The 26,378-nt window shown below is 47.5% G+C and overlaps 1 protein-coding gene across 2 annotated transcripts in view; it reads right to left on the reverse strand.

The window, feature by feature from the left end:
• IGF2BP2 (insulin like growth factor 2 mRNA binding protein 2) overlaps nt 1-26,378 on the reverse strand; it is a 242,465-nt gene that overhangs the window by 17,655 nt on the left and 198,432 nt on the right. Inside the window, exons 11-12 of one of the 2 annotated variants that reach the window (XM_029071130.1) lie at nt 17,341-17,409; nt 1,613-1,729 (exon numbers count right to left, since the gene is read on the reverse strand). In XM_029071130.1, coding sequence (XP_028926963.1) covers nt 1,613-1,729; nt 17,341-17,409 — 186 coding nt within the window. The remainder of the gene's footprint in view (nt 1-1,612; nt 1,730-17,340; nt 17,410-26,378) is intronic. The other variant, XM_029071140.1, reaches the window with a different exon arrangement.

The following is a 26,378-nucleotide window of genomic DNA, read 5'->3' on the forward strand; positions in this document are numbered from 1 at the left end:
GTCCTCTGGAGATGAGTTCAAATGGCTTAGCCCTGTACCTGTTGGATAGTCCCCTAATCCCCTGCCTTGGGCCACTGTGGTGAGGTATGCACCTGACTTTTGGAGAGGGTGGAGCAGTAAGTGCTTAACAAATACCATAAAATAAAACCACTGTTCTAAGTGCTGGGAAAGATACAAGTTAATTAAGAGTTCCACATGGAACTCACAGTCTAAGTACCGAATCCCCATTTTACAGTTGAGGAAACTGAGGCAGAAAAATATTAAATGACTTGCCCAAGGTCACTTAGCAAGCTAGTGACAGAACCAGGATTAGGCCACGCTGCTTCTTTTTTCCTCTTGTCTCTTCTCTGGTGCTTAGCCCATACTAAGGTAAGCGCTTAACAAATACCCCAATTATTATTAAAAACCTTCCTCCATTTTTCCTGGACTTGGTTTCTGCTCTTCGGCAACGCATTGGCGTTCCCTGAGCATACTGAGCTCTTTCCTGGTGTTTGGTTTATTTGGGTGGTGTTAAATCCTAGCTCATTAAACTGTAGTTCTACTCCTGGGGTACGTGGATCACCTTTTGCTTCCAATAAACTGGAGAGAACGATAGTGCCCAGATGGGTGAGAGTCCACCATGCCGGGAGTGGAAAGTGCTTTGATTCTATGGGATTTAGAGCTATAACATTCTTAATAGATGACACATTGACATGCGTCATCTGGTAGTTTCAGAATGAAAGCAAAAAGAGAAGTGACTTGCCCAAGGTTACACCGCGGACAAATGTGACCTTAGGCAAGCCACTTGACTTTTTTGTCCCTCAGTTACCTCACCTGTCAAATGGGGATTGAGACTGTGAGGCCCACATGGGACGGGGACTGTGTCTACCCTGACTGCCTTGTATCTACTCCAGCGCTTAGAAAAGTGCTTGGCACATAGTAAGGGCTTAACAAATACCATTATTATTCTTATTACTATTAGTAATAAGAATAAAAGAATAATACAGATGATAATGAAACATTTCTACTCATCTAGCCATTTTACTCAATTCAGGCATGGACTGAAATACCACGAGAGGACAGGGTGAGGCTGAGGAAGGGAAGGTGAGGAAGATGCTAATTCTGTCGTAATGTCCTCTTCCAAGAGCTTAGTACAGTTCTCTGCACATAGTAAGCGCTCAATAAATACCATTGATTGATTGACTGATGAGAAGTAGTGTGGCCTAGTGGATAGAACATGGGCCTAGGAGTCAGAGGTTCTGGGTTCTAGTCCTGCCTCTGCCTCTTCTCTGCTGTGTAACCTTGAGCAAGTCACTTCACTTCTCTGTGTCTAAGTTACCTCATCTGTAAAATGAAGCTTAAAACTGTGAGCCCCACGTGGGACATGTTGGTATTTAATAATAATGTTGGTATTTGTTAAGCGCTTACTATGTGCCGAGCACTGTTCTAAGCGCTGGGGTAGACATAGGGGAATCAGGTTGTCATCAAGTCGGACACACACATGGACTGTGTCCGACTTGATGACCTTTCATCTTTCTGGCGATTTGAATACTGCCTGGCACATAGTAAGCTCTTAACAAATAACATTTAAAAACAGATGAGGCAGAGACGCTGAAGAATTGGTCGTCCTTACCTTGATGGATGCCCCAGCAAATCTCGCCAGCTGTTTAATGTGTTGGCCCTTCTTTCCAATAATGGCACCTACTGCCTGGGTGGGAATGAAGAGATTCACCACCTCCTGTTCCGGCACCTGAGGAGAGAAAGCGAGAGACACGTGGCATCAGAACCTCGTTTCAGCTGGAATTTACTGGGTGGATCCCGTCCAGGCCCAGGAATAGGTGTATTCCAAATGTGGCCTTCTCCAGCTGAAATGAATATATGTGAATGAAGTATTAGTCAGACTTCTAACTGGGGTGATTTATTATTATTAAAAATAATAATAATTGTATTTGTTAAGTACTTACATTGTGCCAGGCAACGTACTAAGCACTTGGGGGGTGGGGAATAGAAAATCAGGTTGGACACAGTCCCTGTCCCCCATGGAGCTCACCGTCTTAATCCCCATTTTACAGATGAGGGAACTGAAGCACAGAGAAGTGAAGTGACTTGTCCAAGGAGACAGAGCACACAAGCGGCAGAGCTGAGGATAGAACCCATGACCTTCTGACTCCCAGGCACTTACTCTATCCACTAGGCCATGATGAAATTTGTAAAAGGGGGCACCAGGCTCCCCAAATGCAAGTGAGCTCTTTGACAGCTAGACTTGCCAGCACTCCCTGCATTTTACTGGCCAGTGAGGGCTTAGCATTCTGTTAGCGCTTATAACAGTGTTCTGCGCACAATAAGTGCTCAATAAACGCCACTGATGATGATGTTAGGAAACTTGACACTGGGGCCCAATGGTAGCTTTATTTTCAAGCAGAAATGCAGGAAGAGGCTTAGAAGTGTGATCTAGTGGATAGAGCATGGGCCTGGGAGTCAGAAGGCTCTGGGTTCTAATCCTGTCTCCTCCACATGCCTGCTCTGTAACTCTGGGCAAGTCACTTCTCTGTGACTCATTTACCTCATCTGTAAAATGGGGATTGAGAGCATGAACCCCATGTGGGACAGAGACTGTGCCCAACCCAATTTGCTTGTATCCACCCCAGGGCTTAGAAGAGTGCCTGGCACATAATAAGCCCTTAACAAATACAGCAAGCATTATTATTCATAGTAGGTTGTTTCAGAAAGAGTGAGAGCCGAGAGTCCCCAAAGAAGATGTGGAACAAGGGGGTTAAGAAGAAAGGAGGAAGGAGAAAGACTTGGAAGAGTGGAGAAAGTAAGAGGAGTAAGAACGGAGGGATGGATGGGCAGAGAAGGGAGGAAGAAGCCACATTTTAATGAACGCTGCTTGGCAATGGATCTCCATCTGAAAGCGGTGTTGTCGAAAGCCCAGCTGAAATTTAAAAAGTGAGATTTGGTTCCATGTGAATTGGGATTCACTGAAAAGTAGTTTTAAGTAGCAAATTGTATCCCTGCAAAACCCCCAAAAGGACAAATGAGTTATACTAGTTTTTGAGTTCTTGACCCTGAAGAACAACAACAGGTGCCTGGATAATGAAAGGTGACTTTTTCATCAGGTCCAAGGCTGCCGATCCAGAAAAACTGAGCCAATTCCTTGGAAAAAGGTGACTACTCAAACACAGGACGCTTCATGTTTAAGGTGAAACACCACAGTGGCAAACACTGCACCACCTGGCTCCTTCTGCGAAATGAGGTCATTAAACCAATGATTCATTCAGAAGGAAAATCAAGTATGGGCACTTTGTTTCTTATCCCGACCAAGCTAGGCAAGCAAGTCATGCTGGTTCTTCCCAGATTATTCTACCTCTAGGAGAAACCCAACGAACCCAAACGCTACCTGAAAAACCACCCGAAGGTGAAAAGCCGAGCTGTGAAAACAGAAACTTCCCTCAAATGGTGAGGTGAGTAGTCCGGTGACTAAAATCCTGTGACCGCCACACACGGCGTGACATCCTAGCACAGAGCCTTCTAGACCGTAAGCTCGTCACAGGCAGGGAAAGTTTCTGCCAATTCTGTCGTACTATATTCTCCCAATTGCTCAGTACTGTCCTCCGCACCTAGTAAGCACTCAATAAATACCACTTCGATAGTATTTATCTGCAAACGAGCTGACGGAAGTCGCCGACTGCTGGTTGTCCCTATCCACTGCTCTCTGTGAAATAATCTGCTCCGAGAGTCATCTTCGGAATATGCGGCTATTTCCTGGCTGAGGACACAGAACAGCGACCGCCTCCTCGAAATCCTTGGCTACGGTCCGGAAAGCAGGCCCTGGGAAATGCCCGAGTGATGACTCAGGCGTTGGGGAAGTTTGTATGAATACACGGTCGGGTCTCTCTATACCACAGCGTGAGCTGTAGAAGTAGAATAAATAATAATTAGTTCGAGTGGGTGGCTGTATCATGAGTAAGTCATCTGCTCTGGACATTGTGTCCTGGGATGGTGGGGAAGAGGATAAGGTGATTAATACTGTGGAAAATTCACTGAAAGAGTGACTTTCTGGTGGTCTAGGCATGCTTCCTCTTTAGTGGCAGTCCTTGATCTCGCCCTGCAATAGCTGTATTTTTCCTCCTCTTTCTATGTCTTGAGAAGGAGTGTGGCCTAAAGGAAAGAACCCAAGCCTGGGACTTCTGACTCCCAGGCCTGTAGCGTTCCTTGGCGTTACGACTGGTGAACTCTCCCAGACTGAGCCCCACTTTTCCTCATCTCCCACTCCCTTCTGCGTCACCCTGACTTGCTCCCTTTGCTCTTCCCCCCTTCCCAGCCCCACAGCACTTATGTACATAGCTGTCATTTTATTTATTTGAATTCATGTCTGTCTCCCCCTCTCTAGACTGTAAGCTTGTTGTGGGCAGGGAATGTCACTGTTTACAGTTGTACTGTACTTTCCCCAAGCGCCTAGGACATGCAATAAGCACTCAAATGCCACTGAATGAATAAATGAACTCTGGCTGGGAATGGGTCTTGCAGGCCTGACTGCATCAGGCACGTAAAAAGACCATCACTTGTTGTTTTGTTCTGTTTGATGTCTGCAGCACTTGGGGTTGTTTTTGATTTTGTCGTTTCCCCATCTTAAAGCTTCAGTTCTGTCCTACTAGCGTTGCCCTGGTGGGCAGAGCCCAGGGCCTGGGTGTCAGTGGGACCTGGGTTCTAATCCCGGCTCCGCCACTTGTGTGATCTTGGGCAAGTCACTTTGCTTCTCTGAGACTCAGTTATCTCCTCTGAAAAATGGGACTTAAGACTGTGAGTCCCATATGGGACATGGACTGTGTCCAACCTGATTAGCTTGTACCTACCCTAGCGTTTCGTACAGTGCCTGGAAAGTAGTAAGTATTTAACAAATACCATAAAAAGGGGGGGGGGGGGAGAAGAGCCACTCTTTTTTTTTCTTCACTGCAGGCTGTTAAGCCCATTCATCAGCCACGGTCCTCTCCCGGCCATTAGCCGTGACGCTGCATCAGCCGCGGTTTTGGTCTACTCCATCCCCGAGTCGCTTCCTCTAGTTTCCTTGGTTTTGGGTTGCCCCATTCCTATAGCAGCTGGTTGGGGAGATGCCTGGATCCGTTCTTCTCCCAGGTCCCATCCAGGAAAACTGTGGGGAGGCGAGGTTCAGTACTGGTGGACTGGCTTTGTTCCAGGTTTTTGCGGTCTGTCAGCCTTTCTGCACAGGCCTGGGAGTCAGAAGGACCTGGGTTCTAATCTAGGCTCCACCACCTGTCTGCTGGGTGACCTTGGGCAAGTCATTTCACCTCTCTGGGCCTCAGTTACCTCATCTGTAAAGTGGGGATTAACACTGTGAACCTTGTGTGGGAAATGGACTGTGTCCAACCTGATATCTTGTATCTATCCCAGTACTTAGTACAGTGTCTGACACATAATAAGCACTCAACAAATGCATTTAAAACCGTACCACCACCACCAAAAAAAACAGTAGTGTTGTCACAGCACCTCAGCTCTGGGAGCCTTCAGTTCAGTGAGAAATCCAATTCTGTTTCTTTTAAATGGTATTCATTAATAATTATGTTGGTATTGTTAAGCGCTTACTATGTGCAGAGCACTGTTCTAAGCACTGGGGTGGATACAGTGTAATCAGGTTGTCCCCCATGGGGCTCACAGTTAATCCCCATTTTACAGATGAGGTAACTGAGGCACAGAGAAGTTAAGTGACTCGCCCACAGTCACACAGCTGACAAGTGGCCGAGCGGGGATTCAAACCCATGACCTCTGACTCCCAAGCCCGTGCTCTTTCCACTGAGCCACGCTGCTTCTCTATGTGCCGGGCACCGTACTGGTATATTGGCTGATGCCTTATTGCCACCATGCTAATGCCAGTCTCCGGGAAGCTAAGCTGGCCTTATCGATTTTCTTTTCTACTACTTTGTCTGTCAATCGAGTGTACTTATTGATCACCTACCGTATGCAGAGCACAGTACCCACATGCTTGGGAGAGTAAAACAGAATCAACGGACATGATCCCTGCCCACGAAGAGCCTGCAATCTAGCTCGGAACACACAGGCGCTAAAACCATTCACAGAGAGGAAGACATACCAGAGTAAGAAGATACGTAGGTGAGAGTGCTGGTGGGTTGTCAGTACTTAAGGGGTGGAGAAGTGCTAACGGGGCAGTTGGAAGAATGGATGGTGGAAAGTTTAGAGTTAAGAGGGGAAAAACTACTGGACCAGATGAGACTGCAGTTGGGTTTGAAGATGGGGAGAAGTTGGGGTCCACTGGATACGAGGTGGGCGGGAATGAGCGAGACGTTGGCGGGGGCGACGAGGATGATAGTAACGATAACAACTGTGGTATTCATTAAGTACTTAGTGTTGGGCACTGGGGGAGACAGAAGATAATCAGATCCCTCATGGGGCTCACAGTCTAAGTAAGAGGGTGCCCAGGTATTAAATCCCCATTTTCCAGGAGAGGGAACTGAGGCTCATAGAAGTTACGTGACTTGGCCAAGGTCGCGCAGCAGACAAATGATGGAGTCGGGATTAGAAACCAGATCTTCTCACTTCCAGGCCTGTGCTCCTTCCACTGGGTCTCGTTGCTTCTCAAGAACAAGGCGCAGTGAGTAGGCTAGCCACTCCCTGCACGTCTCCTGCAATCGGCACCCAGGTGCACTCTGTGACTGAAATAACTGTGGGATTTGTTGGGCGCTTACTGTGTATGTTTCAAGCACTGTTCACTACTAGGGTAGAAATCAAATCATCCAGTCCCACAGGAGGTTCACCGTCTAAGATGGAGGGAGGACAGGTATTGAACCCCCATTTTGCAGATGAGGGAGCGGTGGCCCTGAGAAGTTAAGTGATTTGCCCAAGGTCATCCAGCAGGCATGCTGTGATTCCAGGAGCCTGCAATCAGCAACATTCATCATTGGCTGGGTCAGAATAATACTAATAACAATAACGGCAATTGTTAAGCGCTTACTATGTGCAAAGCACTGTTCTAAGCGCTGGGGAGGATACAAGGCGATCAGGTTGTCCCACGTGGGACTCACAGTCTTAATTTTCCAGATGAGGTAACTGAGGCACCGAGAAGTGAAGTGATTTGCCCAAAGTCACACAGCTGACAAGTGGCCGAGCGGGGATTAAAACCCATGACCTCTGATTCCCAAGCCCGTGCTCTTTCCACTGAGCCATGCTGCTTCTCAGACTGCGAAGCATGAGAATGAGGCTGGCTAGAGTTCCTGACTAAAGAGGAGAGCTGTGAGAGAGCACAGTGGTTATCGCAGTTTGAGATCTTTCACCTGCCACCTTGAAGATGGCAGTATGGAGCATCTAGGGATCCTGGGGCAACATTTTGGTGCTCCATAAATTGAGGAAAATTTTGTGGCACGGTATAATAATGTTGGTATTTGTTAAGCGCTTACTACGTGCAGAGCACTGTTCTAAGCACTGGGGTAGATACAGGGGAATGAGGTTGTCCCACATGGGGCTCGCAGTCTTAATCCCCATTTTACAGTTGAGGGAACTGAGGCACAGAGAAGTGAAGTGACTCGCCCACAGTCACACAGTTGACAAAGGGCAGAGTCAGGACTCCCTCTGACTCCCAAGCCCGGGCTCTTTCCACTGAGCCACGCTGCTTCTCTATACTCCCAGCATCCTTTTAACTCTCAGCAGTTTTGCCATCAGGCTCAGGTGTTTTGCCACTTTTGTTTTATGGCTCTGACTGCAGCGGTAGCTTCCTCAATATTTGGAACAAGGACATCGGCCCATGTGAGGTTTTCTGGGCTTTCTTGTAGGGCCCTGTCTCAACTGATGCTATTTATTGAGCACTTGCTGTGTGCAGAGCACAATAATAATAATAATAATGGTATTGGTTCAGCTCTATGTGCCAGGCACTGTAGTAAGAGCTGGGGTGGATACTAGCAAATTGGGATGGACAGTCCCTGTCCCATATGGGGCTTACAGTCTTAATCAGTGTGGCTCAGTGGAATTAGCACGGACTTTGGAGTCGGAGGTCATGGGTTCGAATTCCGGCTCTGCCACTTGTCAGCTGTGTGACTGTGGGCAAGTCATTCACTTCTCTGTGCCTCAGTTACCTCATCTGTAAAATGGGGATTAAGACTGTGAGCCCCACGTGGGACAACCTGATTCCCTTGTATCTACCCCAGTGCTTACAACAGTGCTCTGTACATAGTAAGCACTTAACAAATACCAACATTATTATTAATCCCCATTTTACAGATGAGGTAACTGAGGCACAAACAAGTGACTTGCTCAAGGTCATGCAGCAGCTATATGGAGGAGCCAGGATCAGAACCCAGATCCTTCTGACTCCTAGGCCCGTGCTCTATTCACTAGGAAAGAGCACGGACTTGGGAAACAAAGGTCGTGGGTTCTAATCATTCATTCAATAGTATTTATTGAGCGCTTACTATGTGCAGAGCACTGTACTAAGCGCTTGGAATGAACAAGTCGGCAACAGATAGAGACGGTCCCTGCCGTTTGACGGGCTTACGGTCTAATCGGGGGAGACGGACAGACGAGAACAATGGCGATAAATAGGGTCGAGGGGAAGAACATCTCGTAAAAACGATGGCGACTAAATAGAATCGAGGCGATGTACATTTCATTGACAAAATAAATAGGGTAATGAAAATATATACAGTTGAGCAGACGAGTACAGTGCTGAGGGGATGGGAAGGGAGAGGGGGAGGAGCAGAGGGAAATGAGGGGAAAAGAGGGTTAAGCTGCGGAGAGGGGAAGGGGGGGTAGAGGGAGTAGAGGGAGAAGGGGAGCTCAGTCTGGGAAGGCCTCTCGGAGGAGGTGAGTTTTAAGTAGGGTTTTGAAGAGGGGAAGAGAATCAGTTTGGCGGAGGTGAGGAGGGAGGGCGTTCCAGGACCGCGGGAGGACGCGGCCCGGGGGTCGACGGTGGGATAGGCGAGACCGAGGGACGGTGAGGAGGTGGGCGGCAGAGGAGCAGAGAGTGCGGGGTGGGCGGTGGAAAGAGAGAAGGGAGGAGAGGTAGGAAGGGGCAAGGTGATGGAGAGCCTCGAAGCCTAGAGTGAGGAGTTTTTGTTTGGAGCGGAGGTTGATAGGCAACCACTGGAGGTGTTTAAGAGGGGAGTGACATGCCCAGATCGTTTCTGCAGGAAGATGAGCCGGGCAGCGGAGTGAAGAATAGACCGGAGCGGGGCGAGAGAGGAGGAAGGGAGGTCAGAGAGAAGGCCGACACGGTAGTCTAGCCGGGATATAACGAGAGCCCATAACAGTAAGGTAGCGTTTGGGTGGAGAGGAAAGGGCGGATCTTGGCGATATTGTAAAGGTGAAACCGGTACGTCTTGGTAACGGATAGGATGTGTGGGGTGAACAAGAGAGACGAGTCAAGGATGACACCCACTCCACCACTTGTCAGCTGTGTGACTGTGGGCAAGTCACTTCACTTCTCTGGGCTTCAGTTCCCTCATCTGTAAAACGGGGATTAAGACTGTGAGCCCCACGTGGGACAACCTGATAACCTTGTATCCACCCCAGCGTGAGAACCGTGCTTGGCACATAGTAAGCGCTTAACAAATACCATCGTTATTATTACCAAGTGCTTGGGAGAGTACTGTACAACAAAGTTGGTAAGCACAATCCCTGCCACCAAGGAGCCTACAGTCTAAAGGTCTCCAGCCTCTTCCTCTCTCAATCAATCAGTGAATGTTATCTGAGCACATACTGTGTGCAGAACACTGAATTATTTGCTTCAGAGAGTACAATGTTACAATAAACAGACACAATCCCTGCCCACAACAAGCATACAGTCTGGAAGGGGAGGCAAGCATTAATATAGATAAATAAGTTACAGCTCTGTATCTAAGTGCTGTAGGATATTCATTAAGCCCTTACTATGCCCCAAGCACTGTACTAAGTGCTGGGGTAGATACAAGATAATCAAGTCAATATCCAATCTACATTACTTGCTATTGCATGGATAAGCTTCTTAAATTGTCATTTAGCACACCTCTCTCCGCTCCAGGGAAGTAGCGTGGCCTAGAGGATACAGCACGGGCCTGGGAGTCGGAACGACCTGGGTTCTACTCTTGGCTCTGCCACTTGCCTGCTGTGTGGCCCTGGGCAAGTCACTTCCCTTCCCTAGGCCTCAGGTACCCCATCTATAAAATGGGGATTGAGACCGTGAGCCCCTTGTGGGACACGGATTGGGTCCAATCTGATTAGTTTGTATCTTTCCCAGCATTTAGAACAGTGCTTGACACATTGTAAGCACTTAACAAATGCCATCATCACTCCTCAGAAACCTCCTTAGGCTCCTCCAAAGCAAAGACGCTTCACGACTGGCATTAAGACTCTCTTATCGTATTCCACATCAGCTCTTTTCACCTGCTACCCCTTGGTTCACACTCTTTACTCCTCCCAGGTTCACCTACAAGCTATACTTCAGCCTCAACTCCCTCCTCCATCCCCAGGCTCGAGATGTTTTCCTGGTCTGGACCCACTTCTCAAATCTGACTGACCATAGCTCTCCTTATGTTCAAAATCCTTCAACAATGAGCCTTCTACGATTCACTCCTGACATCCCTAATAATAATAACTGGCATGTGTCAGACTTACAAATGCACTGTACATTACACATTTCACGCTAGGCACAGTACTAAGTGATGGGGTGGGGACAAACAAATTGGGTTGGACACAGCCCCTGTCGGGCATAAGTCTCACAGTTTCGATCCCCATTTTACAGACGAGGTCACTGAGGTCCAGATAATAATGATAATAACTATGGTACTTGTTAAGTGCTTATTATGTGCCAAGCACTGTCCTAGGCACTGGGGCTGACACAAGGTAATCAGGTTGTCCCAGGTGAGGCTCACAGTCTTAATCCCCATTTTGCAGATGAGGTAACTGAGGCACAGAGAAGTGAAGTGATTTGACCAAAGTCACACAGCTGGCAAGTGGCGGGGTTGGGAAGTGAAGTGACTTGCTCAAGGCCACACAGCAGACAAGTGGTGGAGCCGGGATTAGAACTACCTTCCCTTGAAAATCCAGTCGACGCCCTCAACTCCACCCTCTCTACCAAACTCAACTCACTCGCTCCTTTGTCCCATTGTTGACGCCCTCAACTCCACCCTCTCTACCAAACTCAACTCACTCGCTCCTTCGTCCCATTGTTCGTTCATTCATTCAGTCAATCGCATTTATTGAATACTTTCTGTGTGCAGAGCACTGTACTCAGTGCTTGGGAGAATACAATACAGAAATAAACAGTCACATTCTCTGCCTACACCGGGCTTACAGTCTAATAATGATGATGGTATTTGCTAAGTGCTTACTATGTGCCAAGCACTGTTCTAAGCGCTGGGATAGATACAAAGTTATCGGACTGTCCCACGTGGGGCTCACAGTCTTAATCCCCATTTCACAAAAGAGGGAACTGAGGCGCAGAGAAGTTAAGTGACTTGCCCAAAGTTACACAGCTGACAAGCGGCAGAGTCAGGATTAAAACCCACGACCTCTGACTCCCAAGCCCGGGCTCTTACCTCTAAGCCACGCTGCTTTTCTAGAGTGGGGGAGGCAGACATCAATTCAAATAAATAAAATAACATATATGGACATAGGTGCTGTGGGGCTGGGACGGGGGAAGAGCAAATGGAGCAAGTCAGGGTGACGCAGAAGGGAGTGGGTTATTAGGAAAAGTGGGGCTTAGTTCGGGAAGGCCTCTTGGAAGAGACGTGCCTTCAGTAAGACTCTGAAGCGGGGGAGAGTCATTGTCGGATTTGAGGAGGGAAGGCGTTCCAGGTTGATCTCGTCCCACCAATCCACAGCCCTGGAACACCTCTACAGTTCACTTCCTTCACTTCTGTGCATGAGCCACAGAGAGCTGCTGGTGGAAATCTAGGTATCAAGTCAATCTCTTCCACCTCAACTTCATCCTTGCATATTTTGACTCTGCCCAGCAAAAGTATTTCTCCATCCTTATAGACATCCATGTCCACTGCCCTCGCCAATTGTTCCAGATGTTTAACTCCCTCCTCAAGCTCCCTGTCTCCCTTTCTCCCCCATCCCGCATCCCCAGTGACCTATCTATTTTATTGAGAAAATTGAAACTATCAGCCATGATCTCCCCCAAATCTCCCCTGCTCTTCTCCAGTCCCTCCCTCCTCCTGCCCCTTCTTCAACTCTCCCATTCTTCCCAGCTGTATCCCTCAAAATCCACCCTCTCCTCCTGTGCATCCAACCCCATCCCTTTGCACCTTATCAAAACACTTGTGCCCTCCCTTCTTCCCTCCCTGAACACCATCTTCAACACTTCACTCTTCAATGGCTTCTTTCCCACTGCTTTCAAATAGGTTCATGTCTCCCCTATCCTAAAAAAAATCCTTCCTTGACCCCACAGCTCCCTCTGGTTATCACCCTAACTCCCTCCTTCCATTCCTCTCCAAACTCCTTGAGCGAGTTGTCTAGACCCACTAGCTCAAGTTCCTCTCCTCCAATTCTCTCCTTCACTCTTTCCAATCTGGTTTCTGCCCCCTTCACTCCACAGAAACCTCCTTCTCAAAGGTCACAAATGATCTCCTTCTGGCCTCTATTCCATCCTAATCCTCTTCTCCCTCTCAGCTGCCTTCAACATGGTTGACCACTACCTTCTCCTGGAAACATTATCCAACCTCGGGTACACTGACACCGTCTTCTCCTGATTCTCTCTGGCCATTTACTCTTAGTCCCTTTCGCAGGCTCCTCATCTGCCTTCCACCCCCTAAAAGCAGGGTGTCCCTCAAGGCTCAGTTCGGGGTTCCCTTCTATTCTCCATCTACACCCCCTCCCTTGGAGAACTCCTTTGCTCTCATGGCTTCAACTACTACCTCTATATGGATGATTCCCAAATCTACCTCTCCAGCCCTGGTCTCTCTCCCTCTCTGCAGCCTCGCTTTTCCTCCTGCATTCAAGACATCACCACTTGGATGTCCTGCCATCACCTCAAATTTAACATGTTCAGAACAGAACTCCTTATCTTCCACCCAAACCCTGTCCTCGCCATGACTTTCTCATAGACAGCACCACCATCCTTCCTGTCCCTCAAGCCTGTAACCTTGGCATTATCCTCGACTCTTCTCTCTCATTCAACCACACAGTCAATCCAACACCAAATCCTGTCGGTCCCACCTTCATAACATCGCTAAAATCCTCTCTTTCCTCTCCATCCAAACCGCTACCACATTAATCCAATCATTTACCTTTCTCGCCTTAATCACTCTATCAGCCTCCTTGCTGACCTCCCTGCCTCGTCTCTCCCCACTCCCGTCCATACTTCACTCTGCTGCCCGGATCATTTATCTATAAATGTTCCCACTCCTCCATCACCTCCGGCGGTTACCCTTCCACCTTCACACCAAATAAAAACTGCCTACCACCGACTTTAAAGGAGTCGATCACCTTGCCCCCTCATACCTCTCCTCACTATCCTACTACAACCCAGCCTACACATTTCACTCCTCTAATGCCAACCCACTCAGTGTACCTCCATCTCGTCTATCTCATCACTCACCTCTTGCTCAAGCCCTGTTTCTGGTCTGAAACATCCTCCCTCTTCATATCTGACAGAGAATTTCTCTCCCGATCTTCCTTCCCTGACTAAACCCTCATTTCCCCTTTTCCTATTCCCTTCTGCATCACTCTAACTTATTCCCTTTATTCCCCACCCCCGCAGCCCCACAGCACTTAGGTATGTATCTATAATTTCTTTATATTAATGACTGTCTCTGGACTGTAAATTCACTGTGGGTGGGGAATGCATTATATTGTTGTGATGTACTCTCCCAAGTGCTTGTTACAGTGCTCTGCACAGAGTAAGCACTCAAGTAAATGATTGATTCATACCCAGCCAACACCTCTCAAGCTTAGCATGACCAAACCCTGTCCTTCCACTGACTTACCCATCACTGTAGACAGAACCACCATCCTCCCTGTCTCACAAGCCCATAACCTTCGCTTTATCCTCGACTCATCTCTCTCTCTCAATCCACATGGTCAAACCCTCACCACATCCTGTCGATTCTAACTTCACAGCATCGCTAAAATCCGCCTTTTCCTCTCCATCCAAACTGCTACCATGCTGATCCAAGCACTTACCCTGACTACTTCATCAGCTTCCCTTGCTTACTGGGTGGAATACAGAGTTTTTCTTTGTGCAAATATGATACTCAGTAATTCAGTCCCCTTCAAGTAACAGTTTCTATTGGGAGAGCATAAAGAAAGCTGATTTCAATTTACTCAGCTCTCAGCAAGACGGGTGAGATGGCCATCATTTGGAAAGGATTTTCGCAAGTTTACAACCGAACCTGTTTTCTTCGATTACCCTACTTATCCTCAAGGTAATTTCTTCACCAATTTTAGCCATTCCAGTGGAAGTTTAAAATCCCAACTCGTAAGGATACACATCCCACTCAGTTTTCTTTTTTGTTGGGTTCATCCTGTAGACTGTAAACTCATTGTGGGCAGGGACTCTGCTGTATTGCCCTCTCCCGAACACTTAGTACAGTGCTCTGCGTACAGTAAGTGATCAGTAAGCACCATAGACTTATTGATTCATCACGAATGCAACTCCCACATCATAAGAGAACCAACCGAATGCATCTAGACATAATTTAAGGGAGGATAATAATAATAGTTATTATTATGGTATTTGTTAAGCACAATTATGGTATTTGTTAAGCACTTATTATGTGTTGCACTGTTCTAAGCATGGGGTAGATACAAAGATATGTATCTTTACACCTCTTTTTCAAAACAGGGATCGGGATCAGGACTATATGGAAGTAAAAGCAGCACCTGGTGAGACTTTCTGTTCTTCATTCAATATAAGCATTGCCATATTTTGACTCGGATGACTGCTTACTTGAAACCTGCATTAAAACAAGCTGTAAGGAAAGTAGGGCTATTTGTCTCGAGCACTCAATAACGCCCTTATTATGAGGATCATCATGCAAGGTTTGCACTTCAGTTATGTTTCATTTTCTCCAGTGGAGGATTGACTCAAATAATGTAAAGCCATCTAGAAAACCAAGCATCCACCATAATCTCCTACTTTCCTTCATCTATAGTTTTAGGAATGGGGGAAAAACAAAGCTCTTAGTACAGTGCTTTATACACAGTAAGCACTCAATAAATACCACTGAATGAATCAAAACAAAACAAAATGACTATTTGGAGTGGTAGCCTAATCTAACTTGCCTGGCATTTTTTTCCTGACCAGATCCTGTATTACAGGAATTCTCACAACGTAACACACCAACCCCAATAGGTACCATTATGCAGTTTGGCGGTAAAGAGACTAAGTTCTCAACCCAGCCCCCAAGCACTAGTAACTTTCCTCCTCTCTTCCAGAGTTTCATGCCGTCTCATTCTGAAAAGTGTCCAGCGGGAGAAAGGACTATATATATACAAAGTCCCTGGAACCGAACGCAGTGTACGTGAAGATCACCACCAGCCTTCTATCTTTGCACGGCCCCACCCTCATCCAATTTCGTTCCAGGGTCAACGATTTTCGCCTCTCACAAGCATCAAAAAGTTGCCCTCCATAATGGCCCCAGGCGAATGCAAACATTAAAGAGGAAGAGTTTACAAAGATAACATAAAATCAGAATAAGGGGACCTTCAGAGATCACTCTGAAAGGAATTCCAGGCAAGTCTCTACAGCCCCTTTTAGCTTCCTGGAAAGATGTGGTCCCGCCGTATTATTACGGATCAACCGATACCCCACCCTTCCTCAACAGGCTGCTTTAGGGCCTAGCAACCTCTCCCACAGCAAATTCTTCCTTACAAGCTACCATAATCCCAGATGTTGCGGTCAGACCTTTATTTTTAGCCTATGCTCAATGGATAAGGAGAACTGGTTTCCCTTCATGCAATGAGGCCTTCTAAGTCCCATTTCCCAGTTTTTCCCTTTCCATGATGGATCTTCTTAGTTTCTTAAGACCTTCTTCTTAGGTCCTTGTTTTAAGCTCTCACTTCATCTCCAGAGGTCTCCTCTAGCTCCTCTCCAAAGTCTCCATACACCTTCTATGTTAAAACCTGACCCTGGGGCCAATGCCCTAATAAGCATCTAATTTAGTAGCGTCCTCTGTCCACAGACAACAGTGCCAACACAGTGCCATTCCAACTTTGGTCTGTCTACCCGTGAGTTAAGAATTCTCACAATTCAGGGCCATTGGCACTCGATTCTTCCCTCAGCTCTCTTGCAATTACTGTTTGCCCTGGGGGCTCTATTTGCTGGAGTTCTGGCATTCTCAAGGCTTGAGTCTAATATCTGGCTAACCCTTCCCAAAGGCCCCCTGAATAAAATTACCTTCGGCTATTTACTCGAGCAGTATCGCTTCACTTCATAAAACAACAGCATGAGCCAGATCTTTTTTTCCCCCTTTGCTTACCCTGAAGGTGTCAATGATTTCCAGTGGCAGATTCAAAAATTAGCCTCAAGACAGCTTCCTTACTGCCCCCGATTCTACAAAACTGAGATCGTGAGCCTCAGCCCCTCCGGCTGGCCGAATGTCAGACAAATTCAAGAGAATCTTCATGTGCAAACACTTCTTCTATCCACCTTAACCCTTTTTCACCGGGCCACATTTGTGGCATCACTCTGGTAGACCGGTAACAGGGTGACGATTCCCTCCACCTCCTGCTACCAGAAGGTGAGGGGCACCAGGAAGATAACCGAAATAAAATGGGGAACGTTCCTTGAGACCAAAGAAAGCCCGTTACCCCGGATACTTCACCGAGTGGGTCAGTGAGGCATCACAGAGTCACTTCTGTGGCCACCCCGCGTCGGGACTTACGATCCGACAACGATGAAGGACGAGCCTCATCCCAAAGGTTCGAGGAACTGGATGGCAAAAGGCAGAAGCGGGATAACTAAGGTGGGAGTTAGATGCTAGGTGTCTCGGGGACACATGAGAGATACACGGAGAGGAGGCTTGGGGGTCCCTCTTGGGCCCGCAAACTACTTTGTTCTCCATCTCCCGCTTCCTCGATTCCTTCCTTCATCTCTCCCTAGTTCCTTCCGTTAGGGAAAGCTTGGTCCAAGATCGCCGCCACTAGCTCTTGGCTGGGGAGCTGCTCCTGGTTGCCCCTGGATGCCCCGTGGCACTCTGGCAATTCTTTTCCCCGAATGCGCGGCGTCTACCGGCAGGTCGAGGCCAGGCGGGCTCGCGGCCCGGCTAACGCCCGGCCGTCACGGACGATATCCCACCGCTGGGGAACGGCGTCCTCACTGAGGAGGGCTGCTGGGAAGGGCCAGCGGGGTACCAGCCGCCTCAGGCGGGGAAAGCAGGGAGCAGGCAGGGCAGAGAAGAGCGTGGCACTTACGGAGTGCTGATGCGGGAATGCGCCAACCCGGGAAGCTCCGTACAGACCCGAGAGGTATGGCGAATGACTCTACAGCAGGAGAGAAAAGAACAGTCAGTGGATGGCACCGGAGGGCACAATGCGTTCACGGAGCAGGCATGAGCACGACGTGGGCTCCTCGACTCGGGAGGCCCGCCTCTCCTCGGTCCAGCTTGCCGGGCTTCATGACTTTTGCCGAATTCTACGCCGTCTCCCCGTGGTTCTCCATGATTTCTCTTGGGTAGGTGCTTTCCTCTGCTGCTGCTGATTTTCAGATTTTTAAAATATTTTTTCCAAAGGATCATTCTCTATTCTGCTCTTTTCAGAATGGAATACGTTCATCCTGAATATTCATTCTCTCTCTTTCTTCCTCTCTTTCTCTATTATTTTCTCTCACACATTCTCTTTTTCTTCCTATTTTCTCTCTCACACTCTCTTTTTCTCTCTATTTTTTCTCACACACACTCTTTTTCTATTTTTTCTGTCACTCTTTTTCTCTATTTTTTCTCTCACACATTCTCTTTTTCTCTCTTTTTTTGCTCACGCTTTTTTCTTTCTTTATTTTCTCTCTCACTCTTTCTCTTTTTTGCTCACACTCTTTTTTCTTTCTCTATTTTTTCTCTCACTCTCTTTTTCTTTCTATTCTTTTCCTCTTACAAACACACTCTTTTTCTCTGTTGGGCACACAATACACACACACACACACACACACACATACACTCTGTCTCTCACTCACTCACTCACAGACACCACCCAATGACAGATTTTGGGTGTGGAATCTATTAGCTGGACAGGCACGATCCTGGCTGGAGAGTCCCAGGAATGACTCGGAAATGATTCAGATGAAAGACGAATTTCAAACTGATTCATAGTGACAAAGCCAGCAGGCAGGCTATTGAGGGGCCACAGATCAGCACTCTCATTAGTCAATTATACAGGATAAAGGGGAAATGCTGTGGTGCTATGGGGTTGACGCTATAAAAAGGGAATTTAGACTAATTTTCACTTTTCTAATAAAAAGAGTAGCGCCGAATGACCCTGGCCCTCTGGGTAATCCCCACTACCCTGAAGGAAGCCCTGCATAGAACTACGGCAGCTTTGACTGACTACCCAGAAGCCAATTAGATTACTGTCTCTGGAGGCCCTGGGTGCTAACCAAATCCCAGCACGTTAACTATTTATTAGAATATAAAATGTTCCTTTTCCAAGTAGGCACTGTTTTCTGGATCGCACATGGTCTATTGGTGAGATGATGACTGGATTGCCTGTAGGAAGGCCCAGCCATGGCAAGTGGATAATCCTGACTTGGCTAGCAGAGAAGGGACTTGAATGAAATTGTGAGCAACTGGAGAGGAAGATCATTCTTTTACACATTTCTTAACACTCCAGAGCTTACGATGCTTTGGACGCCGTGAGAGCTCCCCCTCTAGACTGTAAGCTCGACGTGGGCATGGAATGTGTTACATTGTTCTCTTCCAAGCACTTAATACAGTGCTCCGCACACATTAAGCGCTCAATAAATATGACGGACTGACTGAGACCAAATGATGATATGCAGCATGATCTAGAGAAGCAGCGTGGCTCAGTGGAAAGAGCCTGGGCTTCGGAGTCAGAGGTCATGAGTTTGACTCCCGGCTCTGCCACTTGTCAGCTGTGTGACTGTGGGCAAGTCACTTCACTTCTCTGTGCCTCAGTTACCTCATCTGGAAAATGGGGATTAACTGTGAGCCTCACATGGGATGACCTGATTACCCTGTATCTCCCCCAGCGCTTAGAACAGTGCTCTGCACATAGTAAGCGCTTAACAAATACAAGAGGCCTAGTGAAAATGGCATGGACCTAGAGTCAGAGGATTTGGGTCCCAGTCTTCACTCTGTTCCTTGCCTGCTGTGTGACTTTGGTCAAATCATTAAACTTTTCTATGCCTTAGTTTCCTCATCTGTTAAATGGGGATTCAATTCCAGTTCTCCCTTCCCCTTAGACCGTGAGTCCCATGTGGGACGTGGACTGTGTCCGACCTATCTTGCATCTACCCCAGAGCTTAGTACATTTATTGGCACATAGTAAGTGCTTAACAAATAATAATAATAATAATTTTAGTGGTATTTGTTAAGCACTTACTATGTGCAAAGCACTGTTCTAAGCACCAGGGGGATACAAGGAGTTCAAGTTGTCCCTCGTGGGGCTCACAGTCTTCATCCCCACTTTACAGATGAGGTAACTGAGGCACAAATAAGTTAAGTGACTTGCCCGAAGTCACACAGCTGACAAATGGCGGAACCCGGATTAGAACTCATGACCTCTGACTCCCAAGCCCAGACTCTTTCCACTGAGCCACGCTGCTTCTCTAAATACACAATCGTGATTATTGTTCATTGTTTCTGTTTGACTTGTAACTTTTAAAAAGCCTGTACTGACTTACAGTCTAGGGAGAGCACTGCCAAATGGGTATTCATTACCTGTTCTCCCTCTTACTTACACTGTGAGCCCCATCTTATATCTACTTTCATTCAATAGTATTATTGAGCATTTACTAGGTGCCGAGCACTGTACTAAGTGCTTGGGATGTACAAGATCATTCTTTTACACATTTCTTAACACTCCAGAGCTTACAATGCTTTGGACGCTGTGAGAGCTCCCCAGTGCTCAGTACATTGCTTGGCACACAGTAAGTGCTTACTTAGAAGCAGCAAAGCCTAGCAGATAGAACATAGGCCTGGGGGGCAACAGGACCTGGGTTCTAATTCCAGGTCCGCCACATGTCTGCTGTGTGACTTTGGGCAAGTCAATTCACTTTTCTGTGTCTGTTACCTCACCTGTAAAATGGGGATTAAGAGTTTGAGCCCCATGTGGGACAGGGACTGTGTCCAACCTGATTAGCTTGGATCCACCACAGCACTTAGAACAGTCCTTGGCACAAAGTAAGCACCTAACAAGTACCATTATTATTATTATTACTATTATTATTAACAAATGCCACAATTATTGTAGCCAGCTGGTTCTCCCTTAATATCTCCCAGAAAACTTAGAGCAGGTTTGGCCCGGTTTCGGTTTCAACATGGAGAAAGAAAGGGGAAGGAAGCGCCTCCTTTGATCCACCACTTCTGAGTCTTAAGGAGGACAGAAGGCAGCCCATTGAGAGTCAGTCAGTCAGTGGTATTTATTGAGCGCTTACTGTGTGCAGAACACTGTGCGGAGCACTTGGCAGAGTACAATCTAACACTATAACAGACAGTCCCTGCCCACAGTGAGCCTGCAGTCCAGAGGGCTGCCAGTTTGAGGGTGGTCGGCAGCTCCGGGTAAGCAGCTCCTTGTCATCGGCTGCCACGGGCCGAGTTCATTCAGTCATATTTCTTGAGTGCTTACCGTGTGCACAGCGTTGTACTAAGCATTTGGGAGAGTACAGTATAACAATAAACAGGCACATTCTCTGCCCACAGTGAGCTCACAGTCTAGAGGCAGAGACAAACAGCAATGTAAAAAAATAAATGATAGATATATACATAAGGGCTGTGGGCCTGGCATGGGGGATGAATTCAAGCGATTAGTACAGTGCTCTGCACACAGTAAGAGCTCAATATGATTGAATGAATGAATGAAGGGAGTGAGTGAGTCAGGGCGATGCAGAAGGGAGTACGAGAAGAGCAAAGTGGGGTGGGCCCAATATCGCTAACAGGATCCCAGTCTCCTCCTCTGTGTCACCCTGAGTGCCACAATAATAATAATAATAATTAATAATAACAATTGTGGTATTTATTAGGTACTTTCTACCTGCCAGGCACTGTACTAAGTGCCGGGGTAGATACAAGCTAATGAGATTGGATGCAGTTCCTCTCCTACATAAGGCTCACGGTCTTCATCTCCATTTTATAGATGAGGGAGTCCTCCTGACTCCGAGGCTCGGGCTCTATCCATTAGGCCGCAACATACGTTGGGAAAATCCAGAGGCTCACGGGATTTGCAGTAGTGCTCGGCAACCAGTGAGATTTCAGTGTAGCTCTTCCTGCTGGCCTGGTCCCTGTTATTCCGGGATACTCCAAGGGAGGAGGAGGAGGCCGGGCCCTCCCCCTCGGCCACCCTGTGACCCCGCTGGCCGGCCACTGAACTACTGCCCTGACAGAGCAAGGAAAAGAGCTGCTCCGGTTCCACAGAGGGGTGACCGGCACAACAGAAGCCCACTGCTTCTTCCAAGCCCAACTCCTCAGTCCTTTTGCTTCCTCCTGAATTGAGCAACCTAGTGTTCCCTGAGGAGCGCCCCTCCCCTCCTCCCCCCGGAGCCATTCACATTCGGATCTCATTTGAGCCTCGATTCGACTGAATTGTTATTTAATTTACTTTGAATGCGGTACTGAAGCTCCCCTATTATTTTCCTACATGTTTTCCCTGTTAAATGCTATTTTGGGTTTTAATACATTTCTCAACATAAACCGAAATGAAAACCCATGGCAATAAAAGGAAAGCAAGAAAAGTAGGTGCCCGGTGCAGTATCTCTTTTAAAACCCGTGACAATTTGGAGGAATGGACAAGACTTCGTCCCCTGACCTACACTGGCAGTCCCACGCCGGCCTCTGGAGCTAAATGTAAGGTCACCACTTATTTGTGAGCCCAAGGCAGGTTGAGCATAGGGAATCCAGATGGGTAGGGAGGGAGAGGAAGGGGGTGAAACAGACCCCCTGGGGCACGGGCAGGGCTCTTTCCGCTCCCACTCCTCCCTCCACTTCAATTCATCAGTCACCCAGTAGTAATTCCAACTGTGTGAACGGAACTGTACTAAACAGTTAGGAGAGTGCGACGGCATTAGTGTATACGATCCCTGACCTCGAGGAGCTTGAAAACTAGCCAAAGAGCATCCTAGTGGAAAGATCACGGGCCTGGGAATCAAAGGACCTGGTTTCTAATCCTGGCTCTGCCAACGGCTTTCTGCGTGATCTTGGGCAAGGCACTTCACTTCTCTGTGCCTCAGTTTCCTCAACTGTAAAATGGGGATTAAATCCTGCTCCTTCCCACTTTGTGTGGGTCCCATGTGAGCCCCATGTGGGACAGGGACTGTGTCCAACCTGATAAATTTGTATCTCCCCCAGCTCTTAGAACAGTGCTTGACACATAATAAGGGCTCAACAAACACTGTAAAACAAAAACAAAACACTAAAAAGAAGGAGAGGTAGGGGAACCAAAGAGTATAAAGCTAAGTATATAGGTGCATATATGTACACAGGTGGAGATGGGGGATATATGTACTTAAATGCTGTAAGATGGCTAATATTGCAGTTGAGGGATAAAATGTGGCGAAATTAGAAATTCAATGGAGAAGGACTCTTGCAGGAAATGTGATTTCAAAAGGCCTTTGAAGATGGGGAGAGCTGTGGTCTGCTGAATATGAAGGAGCGTCTTCTAGAGATGTTGTGAAGATAGAACTGATAGGATATGCACGTTGAGAGAGCCAGATGAATTGAGGATAACGCCAAGGTGGGGTTTGTGAGACAGGGAGATTGGTGGCGTCATCAACGGTAATGAAAACGTTAGGAGGAGGAGAGGATGTGGGTGGGAAGATAAGGAGTTCAGTTTGGGACATGTTAAGGTTGAGGTGTCAGTCCATTGATCAATTGCATTTACTGAGCACTTACTGTGTGCAGAGCACTGGGTAATAAGTGCTTGGGGGAGTACAATACAGCAGAGTTGGTGGACACTTTCCCAGCCCATAACAAGCTTACAGTCTAGAGGGGGAGACAGACATTAATATAAAGCAATTACAGATACGGACATCAATGCTGTTGGGCTGAGGGAGGGGTGAATAAAGGGTGCAAATTCAAGTGCAAGGGTGATGCAGAAGGGAGTGGGAGAAGAGGAAATGAGGGCTTAGTCAGGGAAGGCCTTTTGGAGATGGGTTTTAATAAGGTTTTGAACGGGGGAGGGAGTTCCAGGCCACAGGCAGGATGTGGGCGAGAGGTCAGAGCCAAGATAGGTGAGATCAAGGTACAGTGAGTAGATTGGCATTAGAGGGGTGAAGTGTGCGGGCTGGGTTCTAGTAGGAAATCAGGAATGCAAGGTAGGAGGGAGCAAGGTGATTGAGGGCTTTAAAGCCAACAGTAAGGAGTTTCTGGTTGATGGGGAGGAGGATGGGCAACCACTGGAAGTTCTTGAGGAGTGGGGAAACTTTGACTGAGAGGTTCTGTAGAAAAATGATCCAGGCAGCAAAGTGAATATGGAGTGGAGGGATGAGAGAGAGGAGGCAGGAAGGTAAGAAGGAGGGTGATGCAGTAAGCAAGACAGGCTAGGATAAGTGCTTGGATTAAGCCGTGTGGAGGGAGAGAAAGGAGAGGATTTTATCAATGTTGTAAAGGTTGAACTGACAGGATTTGGTGACAGATTGAATACATGGGTTGAAAGAGAGAAGAGTCGAGGAAAACACTAAGGTTGGCTTGCGAGACAGGATAGATGGTGGTGATGTCTACAGTGATGGGAAAGAAACGGGGAGGACAAGGTTTGCGGGGGAAGATAGGGAGTTCTGTTTGGGACATTTTAAGTCTGAGATCCAAGTAGAGATGTGCTGAAGGCAGGAGGAAATGCAAGACTGCACAGAAGGAGAGAGATCGGGCTAGAGATAGAGATTTGGATATCATCCACATAGAGGTGGTAGTTGAAGCCCTTTGAGTGAATAATAATATTAGTAATAATTATGGTATTTGTTAAGCAGTTACTATGTTCCAGGACACTGTTCTAAGCACTGGGGTAGATAAAGGTTATTGGGTTGTACACAGTCCCTGTTCCTCATAGGGCTCACCGTCTTAATCACCATTTTACAGATGAGGGAACTGAGGCCCAGAGAAGTGAAAACTTGCCCAAGGTCACCCTGCAGACAAGCCAGGTAGCTGGGATTAGAACTCATGACCTTCTGACTCCCAGGCCTGGGCTCTATCCACTACGCCATGCTTCTTCTCCAATGGAGAATGAGTTCTCCAAGGAGTGAGCATAATAACAATGATGATAGCATTTGTTAAGCGCTTACTATGTGCCAAGCACTGTTCTAACCGCTGGGGTGGGTACAAGGTAATCATATTGTCCCACATGGGGCTCGCAGTCTTAATCCCCATTTTACAGATGAGGTAACTGAGGCACAGAGAAGTGAAGTGACTTGCCCAAAGTCACACAGCTGACAAGTGGTGGAGCCGGGATTAGAACCCATGACCTCTGACTCCCAAGCCCGGGTTCTTTCCACTGAGCCACGCTGCCAGATTTGAACCTCGAGGGGCTCCCACAGTTAGGGGGTGGGAGGCAGAGGAGGAGCCCGGGAAAGATACTGAGAAGGAGCGGCCAGAGAGATAGGAGGAGAACCAGGAGAGGACAGTGTCAGTGAAGTCAAGGTTGGATCTTTCCAGAAGTTGCTGTTGGTAGGACATCCAAGGAGAGATGTCCTGAAGGCAGGAGGAAATGCAAAAATGCAGAAAAAGGAAGAGGTTGGGGCTGGAAAGATTCATTCATTCATTCACTTGTATTTATTGAGTGCTTACTGTGTGCAGAGCACTGTACTAAGTGCTTGGGAAAGTACAATTCAGCAACAATCCCTGCCCACAATGGGCTCACAGTCTAGGACAGGGAAGACAGACATCAAAACAAGTAAAGAGACATCAGTAGCATCAATATAGAATTATAGATATATATACTTCATTAATAAAAATAAATAGAATTATAAGTATAAATATGAACATATATACACAAGTGTTGTGGGGCAGGGAGTGGGGGTAGAGCAAAGGGAGCGGAGCGAGGCAATGGGGAGGGGAGAGGACGTAGAGAAAAAGGGGAGCTTAGCCTGGGAAAGATAGGTTTGTGAGTTATACAGATAGTGAATGAGTTCTCCCAGACATTGGGACGAAATGGAAAATAGAAGGGCCCTGAGGCAGCCCCACTGATAGGGAATGAAAAGCAGAGGAAAAGCAGGTGAAAGAGACAAGAGACTGAGAAGGGGTGCCCAGAGAATGAGGAGAACCAGCAGAGGACAGCGTCAGTGAAAACATGATTAGATCGTGTCTCCAGGGGAGCGGGGTGGTCCGATGTCTAAATGCAACTGAGAAATAAAATGGAAGAGTCCATTGCATCTGACAAGGAGGCCGTCACTGCAGTTTCAGTGGAGTGGCGGAGATGGAAGCCAGATTGTAGGGGGTTGAACGAAGCGGAGGCAGTGTTTGGAAATGATTTGTTCCAGCGTTTGGAGAGGACTGGTAGGAGGTAAGTAGTACTATACATGGTGCGTGCAGTGAGGTTAAGGGTAGCTTTTTGAGGATAGGGGATTCATGGGCATATTTAAAAGCAGAGGAGAAGGAGTCATTGGAAGGTGAGTGTTTGAAGATGGCGGGCAGGATGATGGCAAGTGTTTTAATAAAGTACGAAGGGATAGGGTTGGAGGTGCAGGTGAAAGGGTAGCTTTTGAAAGGAGGCAGGAGATCTCTTGAGGGACTACCAGGAAAGGTGAGGGAGTCTGAGGTGGAGGAAGGGGGTGGGACTGGAGGGGTGAGGGGGAGGTTTTAAGGAATTCACCCCGATGCTTTCAATTTTGTTGAGCAATCAGATGGCAACATCTTCCTGGGTAAGAAATGGGGCAGGCAAGGGCACAGGGGTTGAATTTAAGAGTTAGGCAAATGGGTATGGGAGACAATAAGGAGAAGTCTCACGGCTGGACTGAGGAGAGGGCGGTGTTAGAGGAGGTGAGGACGTCTGAGATGGATGAGGGTGACCTGAATGCTGCATTTCCGTCAGCAGCGCTCTGGAGCTCAAGCACGAGATCAGTCAATGATATTGATTGAATATTTAATGTATGCAGAGCACTGTACTAAGTGCTTGGGAGAGTACAATATCACAGAGTTGGTAACAATAATAATAATAATAGTAACTGAGAAGCAGCGTGGCTTAGTGGAAAGAACACAGGCTTGGGAGTCAGAAGTCGTGGGTTCTAATCCCGGCTCCGCCTCTGAGCAGCTATGTGACTTTGGGAAAGTCACAATTTCTCTGTGCCTCAGTTGCTTCAT

This window comes from Ornithorhynchus anatinus, chromosome 1 (assembly GCF_004115215.2).
Source record: "Ornithorhynchus anatinus isolate Pmale09 chromosome 1, mOrnAna1.pri.v4, whole genome shotgun sequence".
Lineage (NCBI taxonomy): Eukaryota > Metazoa > Chordata > Mammalia > Monotremata > Ornithorhynchidae > Ornithorhynchus > Ornithorhynchus anatinus.